The sequence below is a fragment of the Mesoplodon densirostris genome, chromosome 20 (assembly GCF_025265405.1).
Source record: "Mesoplodon densirostris isolate mMesDen1 chromosome 20, mMesDen1 primary haplotype, whole genome shotgun sequence".
In the NCBI taxonomy this organism is placed as follows: domain Eukaryota; kingdom Metazoa; phylum Chordata; class Mammalia; order Artiodactyla; family Ziphiidae; genus Mesoplodon; species Mesoplodon densirostris.
Genome location: NC_082680.1, coordinates 18,652,787 through 18,671,185, shown reverse-complemented (window position 1 = coordinate 18,671,185; position 18,399 = coordinate 18,652,787). Strand labels below are relative to the sequence as shown.

General features: G+C 34.2%; 1 protein-coding gene across 3 annotated transcripts in view; it reads left to right on the top strand.

The window, feature by feature from the left end:
• The window catches only part of TUSC3 (tumor suppressor candidate 3), a 183,452-nt gene that overhangs the window by 144,659 nt on the left and 20,394 nt on the right, over window positions 1-18,399 (top strand). For 2 of the 3 annotated variants that reach the window (XM_060085678.1, XM_060085676.1), the window contains one exon: window positions 9,913-9,976. The exons of the other annotated variant lie outside the window; for it this stretch is intronic. In XM_060085678.1, coding sequence (XP_059941661.1) covers window positions 9,913-9,976 — 64 coding nt within the window. The remainder of the gene's footprint in view (window positions 1-9,912; window positions 9,977-18,399) is intronic. 3 annotated transcript variants of the gene reach the window in all.

The window sequence follows — 18,399 nt, the reverse complement described above, 5'->3', positions numbered from 1 at the left end:
CATTTTCCAGTCATTTTTAAAACCTGATTTGTCCACAGCATTTGCAAGCAATTCTTACTGCTCTAGAATATTATAAACTACTTGATGACAAGAGTAAAAAAACTGCCTTTCTTTAAAAGAACATATTGTTCCCCAAATAATCCACAAATATTTTTGTAAACGTTGTCAAAGATTCAAATAATACAGAACTATGTAAAAGAAAATATGTAAGCCTCCTTTTTTAATACTCCTCTCTCAACTTGTAAAATTTGTTCCACAGTTAACAGTGGTTTACAAATTTCTCCCAGCAGTGCTGGCTGTTTTTGAAAAAAAAAGTACTTCCTGATTATAAGTGAAAAACTCATGGAAGAATTTTATTACAGATACGATGGAAAAACTCATTTGTTTCTGCTTGTTTTTTCCAGATAATGTTTCTTTGAAAATATACCTCTTTAGAATTGACAGAAAAGTGCAAAAGACTTAAATCTATAAGATGAGTTTTGACTGGCCTTAAATATCCAAACACAAAATTTGTGAGTGCCTTTTTCCCCCTATGGTGTATTTCTGATTAAGAACAAATCTGAAGAATTTCTTATGAATTAGCCAGTTTTAAAAAGAGAGAGAAAGCACAGTTAGAAGAAGCTTTAGTCTTTATATAATGTATATGTTTATAGTGTCACAAACTCTCAATATGTGAAGGTAAGTTCACATTTTGATATTTGCAAGCTCTCATGTAAGATTTTTAAAATCTATAAAGAAAAAGCCAAGGTTTTTAAAATGGAATTGTATACAACAAAACCAATTTATATGTAAAAAATTCATTAAGTGTATACAAATACTCCCTTGTAATACTAATTCACAAGTACATTTGTAGTACATTAATTACTAATGATGGAATACACTTTTGAAATATCTGGAGAAATATGACTTTTTAAATTATATGCTTATAGTACATACTGATAACCACCAAATATCAATATTTACTTGTTAAAAATTTTATTGGCAAAAAACTGCTTACTAAAGAAAAATTATTATTTAATGAGCTCAGTCTCAATGTGAAAAGAGTAAACTCTGATTTTATTAATTTTAAATAACATTCATGCTACATAGCTGTTTAAAGCATCACTTTTTCTCTAAGATTTATATATAAAATTTCCAGAGTTTAACTGTTCTTTATGCTATTTTGAGGAATTTACCTTCATATGTTAGCTTCATCTAAGATGTTAAAAAATATGGAGTTATTAATAGATGCTCTAGATTTTTTTAAAAATTCCTGAATTACACTACATATACAGAGTTCTGCAATCATTTTACATTTCACTTTAGGGTTTAAATATGTTTTGTATTTAAATTACTTTGAAATATGTAGAAGCAAGTATTTGAAGCCTGTTCTCTTTTTAAAAAATAGCAAATATTCTGGATTCTATAAATGATATGTCCTTTTTCCTGATACAGTGTTATTCATGTGAGTTTTAAGTCCAGAATCCTAACATTCTAAATCCAAATGTGATTAAGATACAGATTAAATGTTATAGACAGTAAGTATTATAATAGTTTAAGAGCATTAACTGTTTATTAATTAATTATTAAATTTTATTACAAGAGGTAGAATTTGAGTTGGCATTAAATCAAGCTGAATTTTGGCCACCCAGTAAGAATAAAGATCATTCCTTGATATGGGTCAGGGAAAAAAAAAATGGAACAGCCTTAAGAACCCATATAGAGGTGGAAATGAGGATAGGATGTTTGGGGGCCATAATTTTTTTTCCACTGAGGTGTAATCTTTTTTAATAGAAATAGTGTGAGAATAAATGGACTTAATGTGGCAGCCCAATCATGTCTACCTCCATACCCATTCCCAGTAAGATTAAACTCCTTCCCATCCTCTGTTAATTTCCTTGTCATAGTCTACCTGATTAAAATCCTCTCCCAGTGTTACTAATTTATCTCAACATAATCTCCATCGAAATATCCTGTTTACAGTTAACCATCTTTGGAGTCTTTTCCTTCCATTTCACCCTACAGTAATTTCACCTTTTATATTTCTCTAGGACTCACTGAACACATAGCTAAAGTGATAGCCAAAATTATAGTCCTTACTAAATACCATGTAATTTAGTAGCTAATTTTATTAACGTCTGATCTGTTAAATCCTATAGCAGTCCTCAGTAAGAAAGATTCTATTATTATCCCCATTTACAAAGAAGGCAACTCAAGCCCAGGCTCAAATCTTGGTCTACTAATTCTAGAGTGTTTTAAGTACACTGCCCTCATTTTATTTTACCTATATGGTTAGAGATCTCTTTATGCAAATGTTACTATGTGTCCTTTGGAGCAAAAACACCACATTTTATATTTACTTATTTTCTCATTTTATGGAATACAGTATCTCTTTTAAGTACTGAGTAGATAGTTGCTGGCTTGATTTATTAATTGATTGATTCAAAAGTGTTTGACTTAATTGCCAAGGGCTTTGGCCTCTAAGCAATTTTAAATTTTCAAATGTTTGTGGGCAGTAGACTGATGAAAGTGGTGATTTTCGAAGATTTAGCTAGAAGTGAGAGATTGGAGTGTGAAGATTAGAGCATCTGTAATCCAAGCATGATATAATAAACATTCAGACACAATCAGTTGTGTCAAGGTAACAGAAAAGTGGCAAATGTAGAATAGGAAGTGTTCAATGGCTCTATGATTGATGCAGACATAAATGCTAAAGTTGAAACTTGGTCATTAGAAGAATGGTTGCATTATTGACAGGAGCATAGAAGTCTAGCAAGTCTGGCAAAGATAAATTATTTTGTGTGGAGAATACTGACATTTGTTTAAAAAAATTTTGGTTTTAGAGTGTTAGGACATTCAAGTGGGATATTCAAGTAGATATATCCAATTAGTAATTATCCATAAAATGTGACACTATAGACCTGAGAAGGAGTCTTTCATACCAAAGAGCTATTGAATTTAAGAGTATGAATCATCCAAAGGAGAAAATGTGAAAAGAGAATAGAATGTCATGGACAAATAATGTAACTTTTCTATATTTCAATTATAGAGTCCTTACTAATTAAAGTACATGTTACCATTTTTAATGACCTCTTTATTTTAATAAACCCATGAATACCTAGATTTTGTTTTAGATTCATGTATTCCCAATTGAATGTAAATGTTCTATATATTAGTATAAATACTGGACTATATATATATTTATACTATGAGTTTGAACTTTGAAATAACTAAATTTTTACTACACATTCTACCTGTTATAAAGTTTTGATCTCCTTTAGCGTAAGAACACACAACAAATAAGAAATGCTGTTGTTCTTCCTTCAAAATATATCCAGGGTCAGATCACTTGTTATCACCTACCATCAACCTGCTTTAAACCACCAGCATCTTCTGTCTGGATTACTGCAGTAACCACCATCTCATCTCTTTGCTTTTATCCTTGCTCCATTATAGTCTATTCTCAGCATAGCTCACATTACTCTTCTGCTCAAAACTTACCTATTAAGGCTTCCCATGTGACTCAGAGTAAAATCTAAGGCCTCACCAATACACTGACCTTTCTGTTCCCTGATGAACACATTTCTACCTTAAGGCCTTCGCGCTGGCCAGATTTCCCCCTGCCTGGTGTGTGCTTCCCTCAAAATCAGTATCGCTAATACTGTTCTCTGTATACAATTAATTTTATATTATTTATATATACATATATGTATTATGTACTTGTTGTTTTTTTGTCTTTCTCTGGCTCTCTCCCCCAACACACCCATATGTGCACAAACACTAGACTGTAAACCCCATGAGGCCAGAGATATTTGCTCTGTTCACTCTTATGTCAAGTGCCTAGAAATGTACCTATCACATATCGGACATTCAGTAAATACCAGTTGAATAAATAAATATAACAACAATAGCCAACACTTAATTAAGGCTTACTTCAGGTAAGCTTTTCTAAAAGCTTACTTCATGTAAGCTTTTCTAAAGCTTTAAATTATTACAACATCCTTGCTTTCCTGATACGGAAACTGAACCACGGTCGGTTAAGTAACACGCCCCATCTCACACTGCTAGCAGCCTGGTTTCTAGCCAGAGTTCCCAGCCATCAGTGTGGTACTTCTGTTGAAGATGATTGCTGTGTTTGGTGCTATAAAGTTTGTATGGAAGAGCCAGAAGTTGTATATTAGCCTCTACATGCAATATACTTCTCATATACCTGGATTCACATTGTTAGTATACTGATTAAATATACAGATGAATGCCGTTAATTTGAAGCCTTCAAATATTAAGCTTAAAGAAATAGAGAATCACACCAAGAATTTGACGTCTCATTTGCCAGATTAGCAGGCTCAACCAGTAGCATCCATCATTAGTTAAAGCCAATCTCAAGGCCTGCAGAGCCGTGGTACTGTCAACAGTGTTATATGGATCTAATATCTGAATCCTTATCAGCATCATTTTCATTTTTTAGACAGGTTTCATTTATCGTACCTTTGTGCTATATTTCACATCAAATGTCAAGATAAAGTCTCTGATGTCAAAGATATAGAGGCAGTGATTTTCCAGACTTGCTCATCAGAATGCAGTGATCCTGGACATTTGGAGAAAATGGATGACACTGGACTTTTAAAGCAGTTGGCATTAGGTGAACTTTAGAGAGAGTATCATTCTTAAGACAATATAAGAGAAGTTTCAAGGACTAAAGCTATCTGAAGAACGGGACTAGAAAAACTGTCATAGCAGGTAGTCCAGCATGATATAATGGGACCCAGACTGAGCAGTGTTTTACTCATGTTTCAATCAGTGAGGCGGTTACAGGAAAAAATACCAAGTACAGTGATCAAAGGATGATCTAATAGATATGCTAAAAGATTCATAATTAAGGAAAAAGTGCCTAGCCACCCAGGGTACTTTCATCCATGTGAAGATGCTTCCATATATAGGATTATCAAAGATTATCATGTGAGCACTGAGAGTGAAGATGTGAATGTCCATTTTCACAGATAAGCCAAAAAAGAGGAAAAATATAAGAGACTATGCTTCAAAAGACAGTGGTCCTTTTCTTTTTTATTTTTTGTTTAAATGCATTTTATAGATTTTTCTTGATAATACCATCTTTTTATCACCTAGTAACCCCATAAGTAACAAAAAATGATCTGTACCAGGGAAATGAATTAAAGAGAGGTTAAATGGCTTTCCTGGGGGAAAACATTTAATTTATTTGCAAAGCTAGAATAGGGCAAAAGAAACTCTGTTCCTAATGCATTTCTTACACCAATCACAGATGCAAAATATTCAGTGATATGAAATGAGTGATTTTATTTTTAACACAGAATCATGTAAATTTTAAGCTATATTAGTTGTTTTGTTGTTGTTCTTGCATTTTAGATTACATTTACAATAATGACATGAGAATAGTAATGTTCCTTGATGGTTGATTTTTTCCCCAAGGATAAAAAGGAAAAAAGCCCACATATTTTTTTTTTTTTTTTGCTGTACGTGGGCCTCTCACTGTTGTGGCCTCTCCCGTTGCGGAGCACAGGCTCCGGACGCGCAGGCTCAGCAGCCATGGCTCACGGGCCCAGCCGCTCCGCGGCATGTGGGATCCTCCCGGACCGGGGCACGAACCCGTTTCCCCTGCATCGGCAGGCGGACTCTCAACCACTGCGCCACCAGGGAAGCCCAGCCCACATATTTTTATTAAATTATACTTTTCATATATATCTGATATGACAGAGTTACCAAAACTTTTGCATTGTAGATTTACATATTCAGTTCACCTCACATCAAAAGCTGTTCTGTTGGATTTTAAAATGAAGAATATAACATAACTTTTCATTTTGAACTTACTACTTTAGTTACCAAAAAACTTCTATGAGAGTAATTATACTGTGCATTTCAAGTTTTCTTTCATTAGTGAATAAAAGAAAATCTATAATCAGGCTAGAAATATGTCCTCAGGAAAATATTAATTACTAAAATTGCTTAGAAGCTGAGTCATAGGCCCTTTTAAGTTTTTGCCGTACACTTGGAAGAAACTTAGTCTTACTGCGTTGTCACATTTTTTACCTCTCAGCATTTTGAAAGCACAGTGAATATGAGAAGCTCTCTCATCAGTCATATTATCAGTTTTGTTCAAAAAGTAAAAGGTGCTTCTCCAAACATAGTTTATCCCCAGTAGCTGTCTTACTAGTGTCTGGGGCTTAGGGTTGTTTTGTAGTATCTGCAGTCTTGCAGCCCTGCACTCTGTGTTCTCATTGGCTGACCTTGTAGGGAGGGCCAATTATAATGAACTATTTCAGCATATTCTGCTGAGGATTTCCTTAGTATTGACTGGAGCTTTTTGTTTTTGGTGTTCTGTTTTGTTACTTTTTCTCCCCCTCCCCTCCCCCCTTTGCAGTATGTGAACTACCAGTCTTATTGGCACTGTAATTCAGGTAAAGCTCATAAGGACAGCCATTTCTTCACTGTACTAGCAGGGCTGACAACTTTTTGTAGAGAAGGGTTTGATTAAGACCAATCATACCCTTCCTAGCCTGGGGAAATCAAACACAGTGGCATTCTTTGCCACCTGGATATAGATAATACCTATTTATGTCTCTTAGGTAAATCCAGGAGGACTTTGCCTAGCTACTGTATGATCTATATCCCATCTGCCATTTGGGGTAGCAGCCTAGCAAGAACTAGTGCTACCTCAGAGAAGTTTATGTCGTTTGATGAATAAAAAGAGGAGCCCTGAGGAAAGGGCTAGGAATATGTAACTGTCAAGAAATGGGGAAATCTTTTATTAGGATGTCAGAGTGCTAAGTACCTCGGGATTTCCACTCATTTTGTGCACCAGCAGGTGACCCGGATACTCCCATTTGCCAGCAGAAGCCCCCCTGCCTGCCCGTCTGCCTACCTGCCTGCTCTCACACTTTGTTTTTACTATAAGACTCAAGCAATTGGTTCCATCTTAAGCAAGATGGTAGTATCATACAGTGGGAAGATCATAGAATGCCTTTAAGTACTTCTATTAAATTTAACACTAAATAAGATAGTATATCTTCATAGTTCAAAAGAATCTCTTCCTGGATGTTAGTATTCTCCGAAAGAAACAGAAGGAAATAATAAAGATGATTTCATTTTAGTTCTGGGTACCTGGGCATACCAAGGAGACTCAGGCCTAGGGTGTCATTACTGCATTCCTACTAACTAGTATATCTTAAAATAGCATCTTCTTTATTTAGAGTTACATGGTTAAAAAAAAGAAAAAAAGGATTGATTCTATCATATATAGAAAATGGATCCCTCATTGTCTATAGGCTTTGATCAGGAAAGCAGTGGCTCTTCTACTGGCAAATCTTAAATAGCCAAGATTAACTTTTTTTCTTTCTTTTTAAAAGACTTTATTTTTTTAAGATCAGTTTTAGGTTTACAACAAACTTGAGAGGAAGGTACTGAGATTGCTCATATATCCCCCGACCTCACACATTTATAGTCTCTCCCATTATCAATATCACTCACCAAAATGGTTTTGTTTGTTTGGTTTTTCTTTTTTTACCAAGGACAAACCTACACTGACACATCATAATCACCCAAAGTGTATACTTTACCTTAGAGTTCACTCTTGGTGGTATACATTCTATGGGTGGAAACTTAGATTACTGATTTCAGATCTTTCTTCTTTTCTAATATATGCATTCAATGCTATGAATATCCCCCAAGCACTGTTTTCATTACATTCCAAAATTTTGATAAGTTGTTTTTCATTTTCATTTAGTCGAAATATTTTAAAATGTCTCTTGAGATTTCTTCTTTAACTCATTTGTTATTTAGAAATGTTTTTTTTGTGTGTGGGAGGGATGAGAATTAATTACTTAACCTTAAAGACATAAGTTTATTTAAGAGCAATGAGGCAACTCTTGACTTCTTGGAAGTGTTGCCAAAGAAAATATAAGATTTTCATCCTACATTTTGATTTTATGTTGATAATAAATCATCATGCTTTCTTCTTTTTGCTATTGCAGTACTTCTGTTGCAAAGAAAGAGTCATATGCTAGATAAGTGAGAGATCATCACTTAAATATTTTCTTAAATTTCAAGTGTCTGCTCTTCTTGTACTGGGAGATAGTAAATAAGGGACTGAAAAAAGCTGAAAGGATTCACACAGGTAATTTTTCATGACGTATGCAAGAAAGGGGAAAGAAAATGAGCAAATAAAATTTCATAACTAATTTGAGTCAAACTGCATGAAAAGACTGGACAGAAAGAATTCATGTAGATGGTAAATTATAATCACAACAGCATTTCCTTTAGCTGTTGACAGGCTCTTGGTTCATTCTGCAATCATGTACTTTAAAAATGAAAGAAGGGACCAAAAGTACTTTTGTGGATTTGACCTTGAACTGTCATTTGGGTAACAGCAGGCACTATCAAACCCTAGTTTTCATTTGCCATTTTCTTGGTGTCATAAATGCTTCTTTTTAAATAAGTTACATTTTTTTCAGTGATCAGAATTCAGAATCACATCTCTCTGGGATTGGTGTGAGCACTTTTTTTTCTTGTAAGGAACGTATGCCAAAGCATACCTACTTTGTTACAGTTATTAGAATTAAATGAGATATTGCATGTAGAGCTTGTGTTAAACACAAAATGAGTGCTCGATAAATGGTAGTTGTTATTAGTACTTGGTATGGTTGTATTTGTTATTATCTATGCTGTTACAGTTACTAGAATAATAAAACCTTCATTTCTTAGTTCTGAAGATCTTAGTTTCTAATCAGATGAAGTAATGTCAAGCATATGGCTTATAGTATTTGTATTTGTCTTACTACACTACTGTCATTCATTGGCAAATATTTAATAGAATAAAAAGAAAACACACCTAATAGGATTCCTCAGAAGCTATAATGTGAATAAACCAGAAATGACTATTTTTTAGTCAGTTTGCTTGAAGCTGTGATTTAAAAATATATCCAAACACACCTTTGGATGAGGCAGCTGCACTACAAATGACTGAGAAATTAGAGATGGAAACAAAGACAGTTTAGATCAGAGTATCAAGAGCAGCCTTTGCACGGAAATACCAGGACAGAATTGATGACAATATGCACAAGACTGTATATGCTTCCGCAAGATCGTAGGAATCATCTAATCCAGTTCCTAGTTTTCTAGATGAGGGGATATTGAATATCTGAGAGATTTGGTGACATGCCCAGGGTTGAGGACAAGATGGAATAACTTTCTGACTCTTAGTTAAATACTCTTTCCATTAAAGCAGAAATACTGTGGGAATCAGCAAAATATCCTGGGTGGAGATTTTTGTCAAATTTCTATAACTGACTGGTATCAACTAATAGAGTTCTTACTAGGTATAGGACACTGTACATTTCTCAATGGGGTTAAACGATTATAGTAATTATACTTTGAAAAAAATCCGTTGAAATTCTCTAATAAAATGAATGCATTGATAAAGCTATCTCCTTATTTTTAAAACTTTGATAATGTGGAAGAGTCATATAACTTTGGATAGGTCATTTTCTACTTACTTTGAAGGATGGAGAGTCATTAAACTTAGTTGCTCTAATTTGTACCTTATGCTTATATTAAGTACATTTTACAGTAACTCTGGAAGAATCATTACATTGTGCATGTGTTTGTGGTAAAACCTTTTAACAAATTATATTAAGTTTACTTCTGATGTTAGGTTGCTTTCTACAGTTTACAGTTACATCAGCCACCAACATTTTCATCTGTTATTTCTAGTTAACTAATAATTATTTTATTCAAAAATAACTAATAATTATTTTATTCAAAAACTATAACTAAGGGCTTAATTCATAGATTCATCCATTGTTTACCTTCAAGGCATAAAACTATACAATACAAAGAAAAAAAACTACCCAACATCTGCTTTTGCCCGGATTGTAATTTTCGCTTCTTTGTCTTGTTTTATAGAGCTACATCCATGGGAGCAGCCAGGCTCAATTCGTGGCAGAGTCACACATAATTCTGCTACTAAGTATCCTTTAAAACACAGATGGACTGAAAAGGACAAAGCAAAGCTGCATGCTATCAAATTGATTTTTTTCTAATATCAAGACTTTCAAGACATTAAATTTTAAACTTTACCATTTGACTAATTTTCTAATTCCTATGCTGATTTTTTCTTGCATTGTAATTTTTAAAATTCTGAATCATTAATAGACTGTAATTTTCTCTCCTTTTTTTTTGAACTGACTACTGAATTTTGAAGAATAGCTTTTGCTCTGCGTTGATTATCTCCGGCTAGAGTTTTTTATGACGTTTGTATGGTTTTCCCCTTTAGGATCTTAATGGGGAGAAAAAAGTGTCCTATGATATAAAAAGCAGGATAAAAAAATTATCTTAGTACTGGTTCCCTTAACTATTATAGTAAGTGAGAAGAGGGAGATTTAGGATAATTCGACATCTTTTTGGAACATGGCAGACTAAATGTTATGAATCAGATAACACAGTACAATTTATGGTTTAGAGGTAGAAGGGTAAAGAAGATAGCAGGATAGGAAGGAGGTAAGGTTCATGTATCTAAAAGCAAACTAAATATTACTAAAATGAAGTAAGCTTACTTTTGGGGCAAAAAACTGTACTTTGGGGGAACACTGACATTTGTGTGAGTTCCGTGGAAATATCTGTATGTTAAATTTAGTGTTGAAAGTATTGAATCATTATCGGGATTTAGAGTGTGCCTTATAGTGTCATTTATAAAAGTTGATTACTCTCCTGGTTACTGAGATTCACCTTCAAATGAAGCAGTCTAGACCAAATTTTCCAGTATTTGATGTAACCATAACTATTTAAACCTTTAAGGATTCTTAGAACTCACCTAGGCCAAAACTTTATTTTATAGCTAGGAAAACTAAAAACCACAAGATTTAATGGACTTGCCTTAGGTTGGAGGAAGAACTAGGATTCAAATTGTTTTGTTTTGTTTTTAACAGTCTACTGGTTGTACAGGTTTTATATATTATATTATTGTATTATTATTTATAGGATTTCATGAATAAGTGTCAGTCATGACATCTTGAAGTTTTAAATTTTATTCTGGATGGAAAAGACTATCTTTTAATAGCATTAAAACTTTGTATTTTATTACTTTGTTGTGCTATAACAGTGCACTCTTTAATCCACCTGGCAAATATGTATATGCCACCTTTAGTTCTCTTTTACTTGCATAATATGTTCTGGACAGTGCATCAGGTGCCAGGATATACTGAGACTTGTATTAACTATAGTGGAGGAAAGGAGTGGGAGGTTCTTAAAAGCACTCCCAATTCTCAAGAAACTCACAAACTTCCTCATTTGTAAAACCAGGGTTAGTAAACTAATCACATGGCACTTCTCTGTGGAATATGAGATAGCTAGCACAAAGAAAACATCTAGTACTCACTAAAGGCTTCGGGTTTTCCTGTTGTATTTTCCCATCTTTCTCACTCAAAACTTTGCTGGTCATAGATACCATGCATAAACAGTTACTGGTTGATTCTTTTAACATTTGGCAAAGGTGCAGATGACCAGAAACAAAACAAACAAAACAAAAACATAGTCCTATGGTATTTATCAGAATTCTAAAGGTTACACTGGGAACATAATGGATTAATTTTTCTGGAGTGTGATTCACTGAGCCCATTAATCATGTGTACTTAACAAGATAGTAAAATGGTACCTTTGGAAGATTTGACCTTGGAAATGAAGCTTTAAATGAGATTATAAGACTCCATTTTCTATTAGAGGGGAACTAAACACTATCTTTTTGAAACTCACCAAACAACATCGACCATCTTCTTCCTCTGTATTAGTTCTCAACATTTTTATTCCTTTCATCCTTGGCTACTCATACTTGAGTGCATTTCATGGAACTGTGCATATCTGTAACCCATTCCTTGCATTTACTTAATTACCTATGTGCTTTGTGGCTTCACCATTAAGAAGGTACTATGATGAGTATTTTTTGCTCTAGTCTGTCTCAGATTGTTTACTTAAATGTAGGTATTTCCAATTCCATTCTCAAATTTTGTGATCTTGATAAGTTAACTACTTGGTTTCTCTTTTCCAGCTTTCATATAAGAGATTAATACTTTCTGCACATTTAGAGGGAATTTAGGTGAGAAAATAAAATATTTGCAAATACATTTCTAGGAACATCTCATCCTTATTAAAAAAAATTAAGGGTAATGCCATATTTGCTCTTAATTTATCTTTTAATTATATAAGTTAATTTATGAAGTAAAACACATTTGTGTTAAAACACAGTACAGTAATCCCCCCCCCAAGTCCATAGGAAATACGTTCCAAGACCACCCCCAGTGGATACCTGAAACTGGATAGTATCAAACCCTACATATACTATATTTTTTCCTATACATACATACCTATGATAAAGGTTAATTTATAGATCAGGCACAGTAAGAGAATATCCAAACTGCCAGCATCACTACTCTTGTGCTTTGAGGCCATTATTAAGTAAAAAGGGTCACTTGAACACAAGCACTGTGATCCCACGACAGTTTATCTGGTAACAAGATGGCTACTAAGTGACTAGTGAATGGGTAGTGGATACTCTGGACAAAGGGATGATTGACATCCGGGTGGGACAGGGCAGGAAGGTGTGAGGTTGCATCATGCTACTCAGAATGACATTTAAATCTCAATTTAAAACTTACGAATTATTTTGGCATTTTCCATATTATGTTTTTGGACTGTGGGTAACTGAAACCACAGAAGAGAACCTGCAGAAAAGGGGGAATATGTATTGGAGGTAACTTTTTGGTACTTATTTGTATGGACTTTTTTTTTCTTTTCTATCTGATTTCAATCCATGATGTGGCATTTTAGCAGTATACTTTATTCCAAACAGTTAGCCTATAAATACATCAGGAGTACCTAGCAAAAGGAATGAAAAGGTGTGTTGAGACCATCATTCCATTGTATAGCAGGAATTCCCCAAGGTTTCATTTCCTGGCTCATTGACATCAAGCTGAGATTTAGGATGCAAAGAAATTTCACAAACATTAAGAAGTCTTCCATGTAGATTTTTTTTTTAACATCCTTATTGGATGGAGTATACTTGCTTTAACAGTAATACATAGAATTAAAAGCCCCTATTTTCTTTCTGCTACTAGTAACTATTTGTTGCTTTATCGCTCCTGTTATTTTTATTTACAGATATCTATGAAAAGAGAAAATGTCTTTTAAAATGGTGGACTCATTAAAATTATCAGTAAAAGTTTAGTAGAAGCCAGTATCTAATATTTTTTTATATATAATTTATGATTTTACTTTTCTTTGGCAGAGTCTACCGATATTTTTTAAACTTATCATGTAATTTTTTTGTAATTTGCATGTATATTTTTTCTCTTTAAACAACAACAACAAAAAAGGTAAATTCCAGGTGGTTGCTTTTTGTTTAGAGAACATTTATGCCTTTAGGTTTTCTCTTCCTAATTTAGTAAGCGAGATCATTAGATGTAATTACTATATACAAAATTTTATTGAAAAAAAACCTAAGAAAGAACAGATGGGGTCATTTGATGTCATAGGTTATTGATTCACATTTAGTAAAAGTAAGATTTTTCTCCCTTTTAGTAGTGTTTTATTTCAGTACCTTATGGGGGTGGGGAGAACAGTCCTAAGTAGTCTTTGAGAGAAAACTATTTTAAAAAGGAATAAAGGGCCTCCCTGGTGGCGCAGTGGTTAAGAGTCCGCCTGCCGATGCAGGGGATACGGGTTCGTGCCCCGGTCTGGGAGGATCCCATATGCCGCGGAGCGGCTGGGCCCGTGAGCCATGGCCGCTGGGCCTGCGCATCCGGAGCCTGTGCTCCGCAACGGGAGAGGCCACAACAGTGAGAGGCCCGCATACAGCAAAAAAAAAAAAAAAAAAAAAAAGGAATAAAAAATGTTATGACATTTTAATAAGGAATATACGAACTAAGACTAACTCATATAATCCTTTATATTTTTCCGAGTAAAATATTTTTTAATTTAGTTACATAATGAAAATATAAGGTATTTGCTGTTCGCAAGAAGGTAGACTGATAGAGAAATAATTTTAATCTGGTAAGACAGATCCTATAATCAGTGCTTGGAAGGAGCAACTTGATTCCTGGAGAAGTTGAACAGACTTTTCAGCTGGGTTTTGATACAGCAGAAAAAGGGTTTCTCCCCAGGTGGAGAATGAGTGAGCGAGAATATTCCAGTGGAAGGTGCAGCAGGTACAAAAACATAAAATGAGAGAGTATTCTCAAACTGTGAAGGGCAGATTGATGAAAGGTTAATTGGCTGGATAATGAATATCTTCCCATACCTTGCTAAGAAATTTCAATCACCAAGATATGTTATATGTGCTAGGTGAAACAAGACACATGAGTTCCAGGATTGGCTTTATTGTCAAGTATACAAATTCTGACCTGTCCTTTAATTCTGCATATCCTCTAAGTTCTGTAATCTCAAGAATATGACATGAGATTAGTGTCAATTGGAAGTAAAAGTTCTGAGATAAAAGACAAAGGTTTTACTAGCAATAATAACAGTTTTAAAATATTTTAAAACATATGTATTCTTACATGGTTCATATTTGCTTTTCCTATGAGAAAAATATTTGTTTTCCATTTATTATGAAACAGTATGATTTTACTCTGATTTGTTTTCATTCTATGATAGAGAGCAAACATTTCTTTTATTTTAATGTGTTATATCCAAGGAGAAACATACTATAGAAGAAAATTAATGACAGATGCAAGTTGATAGTTTAGATTTAGATAGAAGACCAAGTCTTCTATAATGTGCTGACTTTTTTTCAACATTTGTTTGCATTTATCTTTAAATTGACAGTCCTGATTCTCTTTCTAGGAGCAACAGTAAGCACAACATCATGTGCAATTGAGATTGGATTATAATGTAATGCAAATGTATGTGTTACCAGTTCAGTAGGATGCTCATTGCCTCTGGGTTTTGTATATAATTTACACAAACAGCAGCTTCTGTTTTATGTAGGATCATAGCAATAGTTTGACTTTTTTCGTGGTAAGAAGGTGATTGACAGGATAAAGAGAGAAACTGGAGAGTACACAGTAGTTGAGTGTATATTGCTATGATATTAATCAATGCAAATGTGCAAAGTAATACATGAAGTAGAACAAGGGCATGTGTGTGTGTGTGTGTGTAGGCATAGGCATTAACAATCTCAGAACAACAGAAAAAGTCTCAGGAACATTATAATTTATCTAGTGTATATTTACATCTCTTTTATTCTCTTTTAATGTTGAGACTCTTTAATAAGGCATAGTCAAATGGTTACACCCATCAGTTTAATGACAGAAAAGCATCTGTTATTCCAGAGTCAGACACAGAATCCCTTAGAGATCTGTAGGACCTTTCGTTAGTCATTCAGCCTTCCACCCAATGAAGGAAGACCTACACATTAACTCTGACAGATAATCTTCAAGCTTCTTCCTCTGTCTATAAATCAGTCCTTTATCTAAGAATGTTTATGTTACCAATGTGATTTTTTTCCCAAAATGATAAGTATTATGTAGGCTCTCTTTTAGCCAAAACTGTTTTCAGTGATACAGTAGAACTTAAGCTAAATAATTCTCAATACTCTAAGTCCTTAAGTTTAAAAGTATCTTTAAATAAAAGAGGAGGGTTGGCAAGTTTAAAGCCATTTTAGTTTAATTCTTGTATCTTAATTACAGCCATCAAGTTTAAAGTAGGTTCACAGCTCATTCCTTGTTAAAGCCTAGAAAACTCACTTTTGCAGGAAACATTCTGAGTACAAACTCACACTTGGTTCCTGACCCTGCTGCTTTCTAATAAAATATTTTATCTTGGAGTTGAACATAACACTTGTATCTAGTAATCCCTTTGCTTTAAAATTCCTACTTCAAGATCATAACACAAGGGTTTACTAAGTTTTTCATTCCTTTATTTTCACATAAGAGCAAAGCTAACTTCCTCTCAGACATAATAGTTTATAGTATCTTTGGCATGGTCTTTTAGATCCTCTATAGCAAGGGTTGGCATACTAGGACCAGCAAGGGCCAAATCCAGCCTGTCTACTATTTTTATAAATAAAGTTTTATGGGAACACAGCCACACCTTTTCATTTGTGTATTGTCTATGATTACTTTGCACTACAATAGCAGAGTTGAGTAGTAACAATACACCATACAGCTTGCATAGACCAAAATATTTACTTTCTGGCCCTTTAGATAAAAAGTTTGCAAACTACTGTTATGTAGGATATGAATAGTAGAAAACAAAAACCCACAACAACCTCATTACCCCAAAACAGTTGCTTTCAACTTTTTATTATCTTTCTTTCCCTGCATTTCTCTTATTATTTGTTTTTAAAGAGATGAGATTATATTTTTGTACATTTTCACTTGACATAAAATTTTATGCTTACACATTATGTTAAAATAGATTTAGCTCTTTTGTTCTTTTGCTTCTCCCTCATCGTTTTCATCTAACCCTCTCATCATCCTTACTTCATTCCTTCTATGTTCTTTTGGTTGGCAAATTTTAGTCACTAGCTTTGTGGCTTTGCACAAGTTATTTGGACCTCTTTGCTGGCTTCAGTTTCCTTATTTGTAAACTGAGGATAATAATGATATTCCAGTATCTACATCAAAGAGTAGTTCAAAGAGTAGTTGGTACTGGGTAAGACAGTGAACAAAACAAAGTTCCTACCCTTTGGGGGCTAACATTTGTAGTGACAGGACAGAAACAATAAGTAAATAAAAAAGATACAGAATCTAAAATTTCTTTAAAAAACAATGTTAATAGAGAAAAACATAGCAGGATAAAGAAGTACAGAGTTCAAGGGAGGCTCCTCTGATGTCATTGGAGCAAAAACCTGAAGGAAGTGAGGGAGTGAGTTACATGGACATTGTGGGGAAAGAGTATTCAAGCAGTGGGATAGCAATTGCAAAGATCCTGAGGCAGAGGGGTTCCTCTTGTTGGAAGAATACCAAGGACATGAGTCAGAGCAATCAAGGGCAGAGAAGTATAGGAAGTGGGTCAGGATATAAATCAGGTACAGCCTTGGTGTCATTTTGAGGTCTTTAGATTTTACTCACAGTGAGATGGAAAGCTATTAGAGTGCTCTGAGGAGAAGAATGGCATTACCTGACTGACTTTAATGATATATTAGAAAGGCCATACTACCTAAGGCAATCTACAGATTCAATGCAATTCCTTTCAAAATATTAATGGCATTTTTTCACAGAACTAAAACAAATAATCCTAAAATTTGCATGGAACTGCAAAAGACCCTGATTAGCCAACGCAACCTTGAGAAAGAATAACAAAGCTGGAGGTATCGTGCTCCCTGATTTCAAACTATATTAAAAAGCTTTGGTAATATTATAAAAACAGTATGGTATGAGCACAAAAACGGACACATAGATCAATGGAACAGAGCCCAGAAATAAACCTGTGCACTTATGGTCAGTTAATCTACAAAGGAGGCAAGAATATACAATGGGGAAAAGACTACCCCTTTAATAAACGGTGTTGGGAAAACTGGACAGCTACATGCAAAAAAATGAAACTGGACAACTTTCTCACACGATATACAAAAATAGATTCAAAATGGATTAAAGACCTGAAACTATAAAACTCCTAGAAGAAAACACAGGCAGTATGCTCTGTGACATCAGTCTTAGTGATAATTGTTTGGATCTATCTCCTCAGGCAAGGGAAACAAAAGCAAACAAGTGGGACTACATCAAACTAAAAATCTTTTGCACACTGAAAAAAACCATCAACAAAATGAAAAGGTAGCCTACTGAATGGGAGAAGGAGAAGATATTTGCAAATCATATATCCAATAAGGGGTTAATATCATAATAAACAAAGAACTCATACAACTCAGTATCAAAAAGCAAACAACCTACTTAAAAAATGGGCAGAGGACTTGAAGAGGACTTCCTCTTTTCTAAGGAAGACATATGATGGCCAACAGACACATGAAAAGATGCTCTACATCGCTAATCATCAAGAAACCGCAAATAAAATCCACAATAAGATACCACCTCACACCCATCAGAATGGCTATCATCAAGAAGTTAAAAAATAACAAGTGTTGGCGAGGATGTGGAGAAAACAGAACCCTTGTGCACTGTTGGTGGGAATCTAATTTGGCACAGCCACTATGGAAGTTCCTCAAAAAAATTAAAAATAGAACCAGCATATGATTCAGCAATTTTACTTCTGGATATTTTATTTACCTGAAGAAAACAAAAACACTAATTCTGAAATATATATGCACCTCTGCGCTCACTGTAGCATTATTTACAATAAGCAAGATATGGAAGCAACCAAAGTGACCATCAATGGATGAGTGGATAAAGATATGTGTATATACACACTTACACACACACACCATATATATATGTGCATATA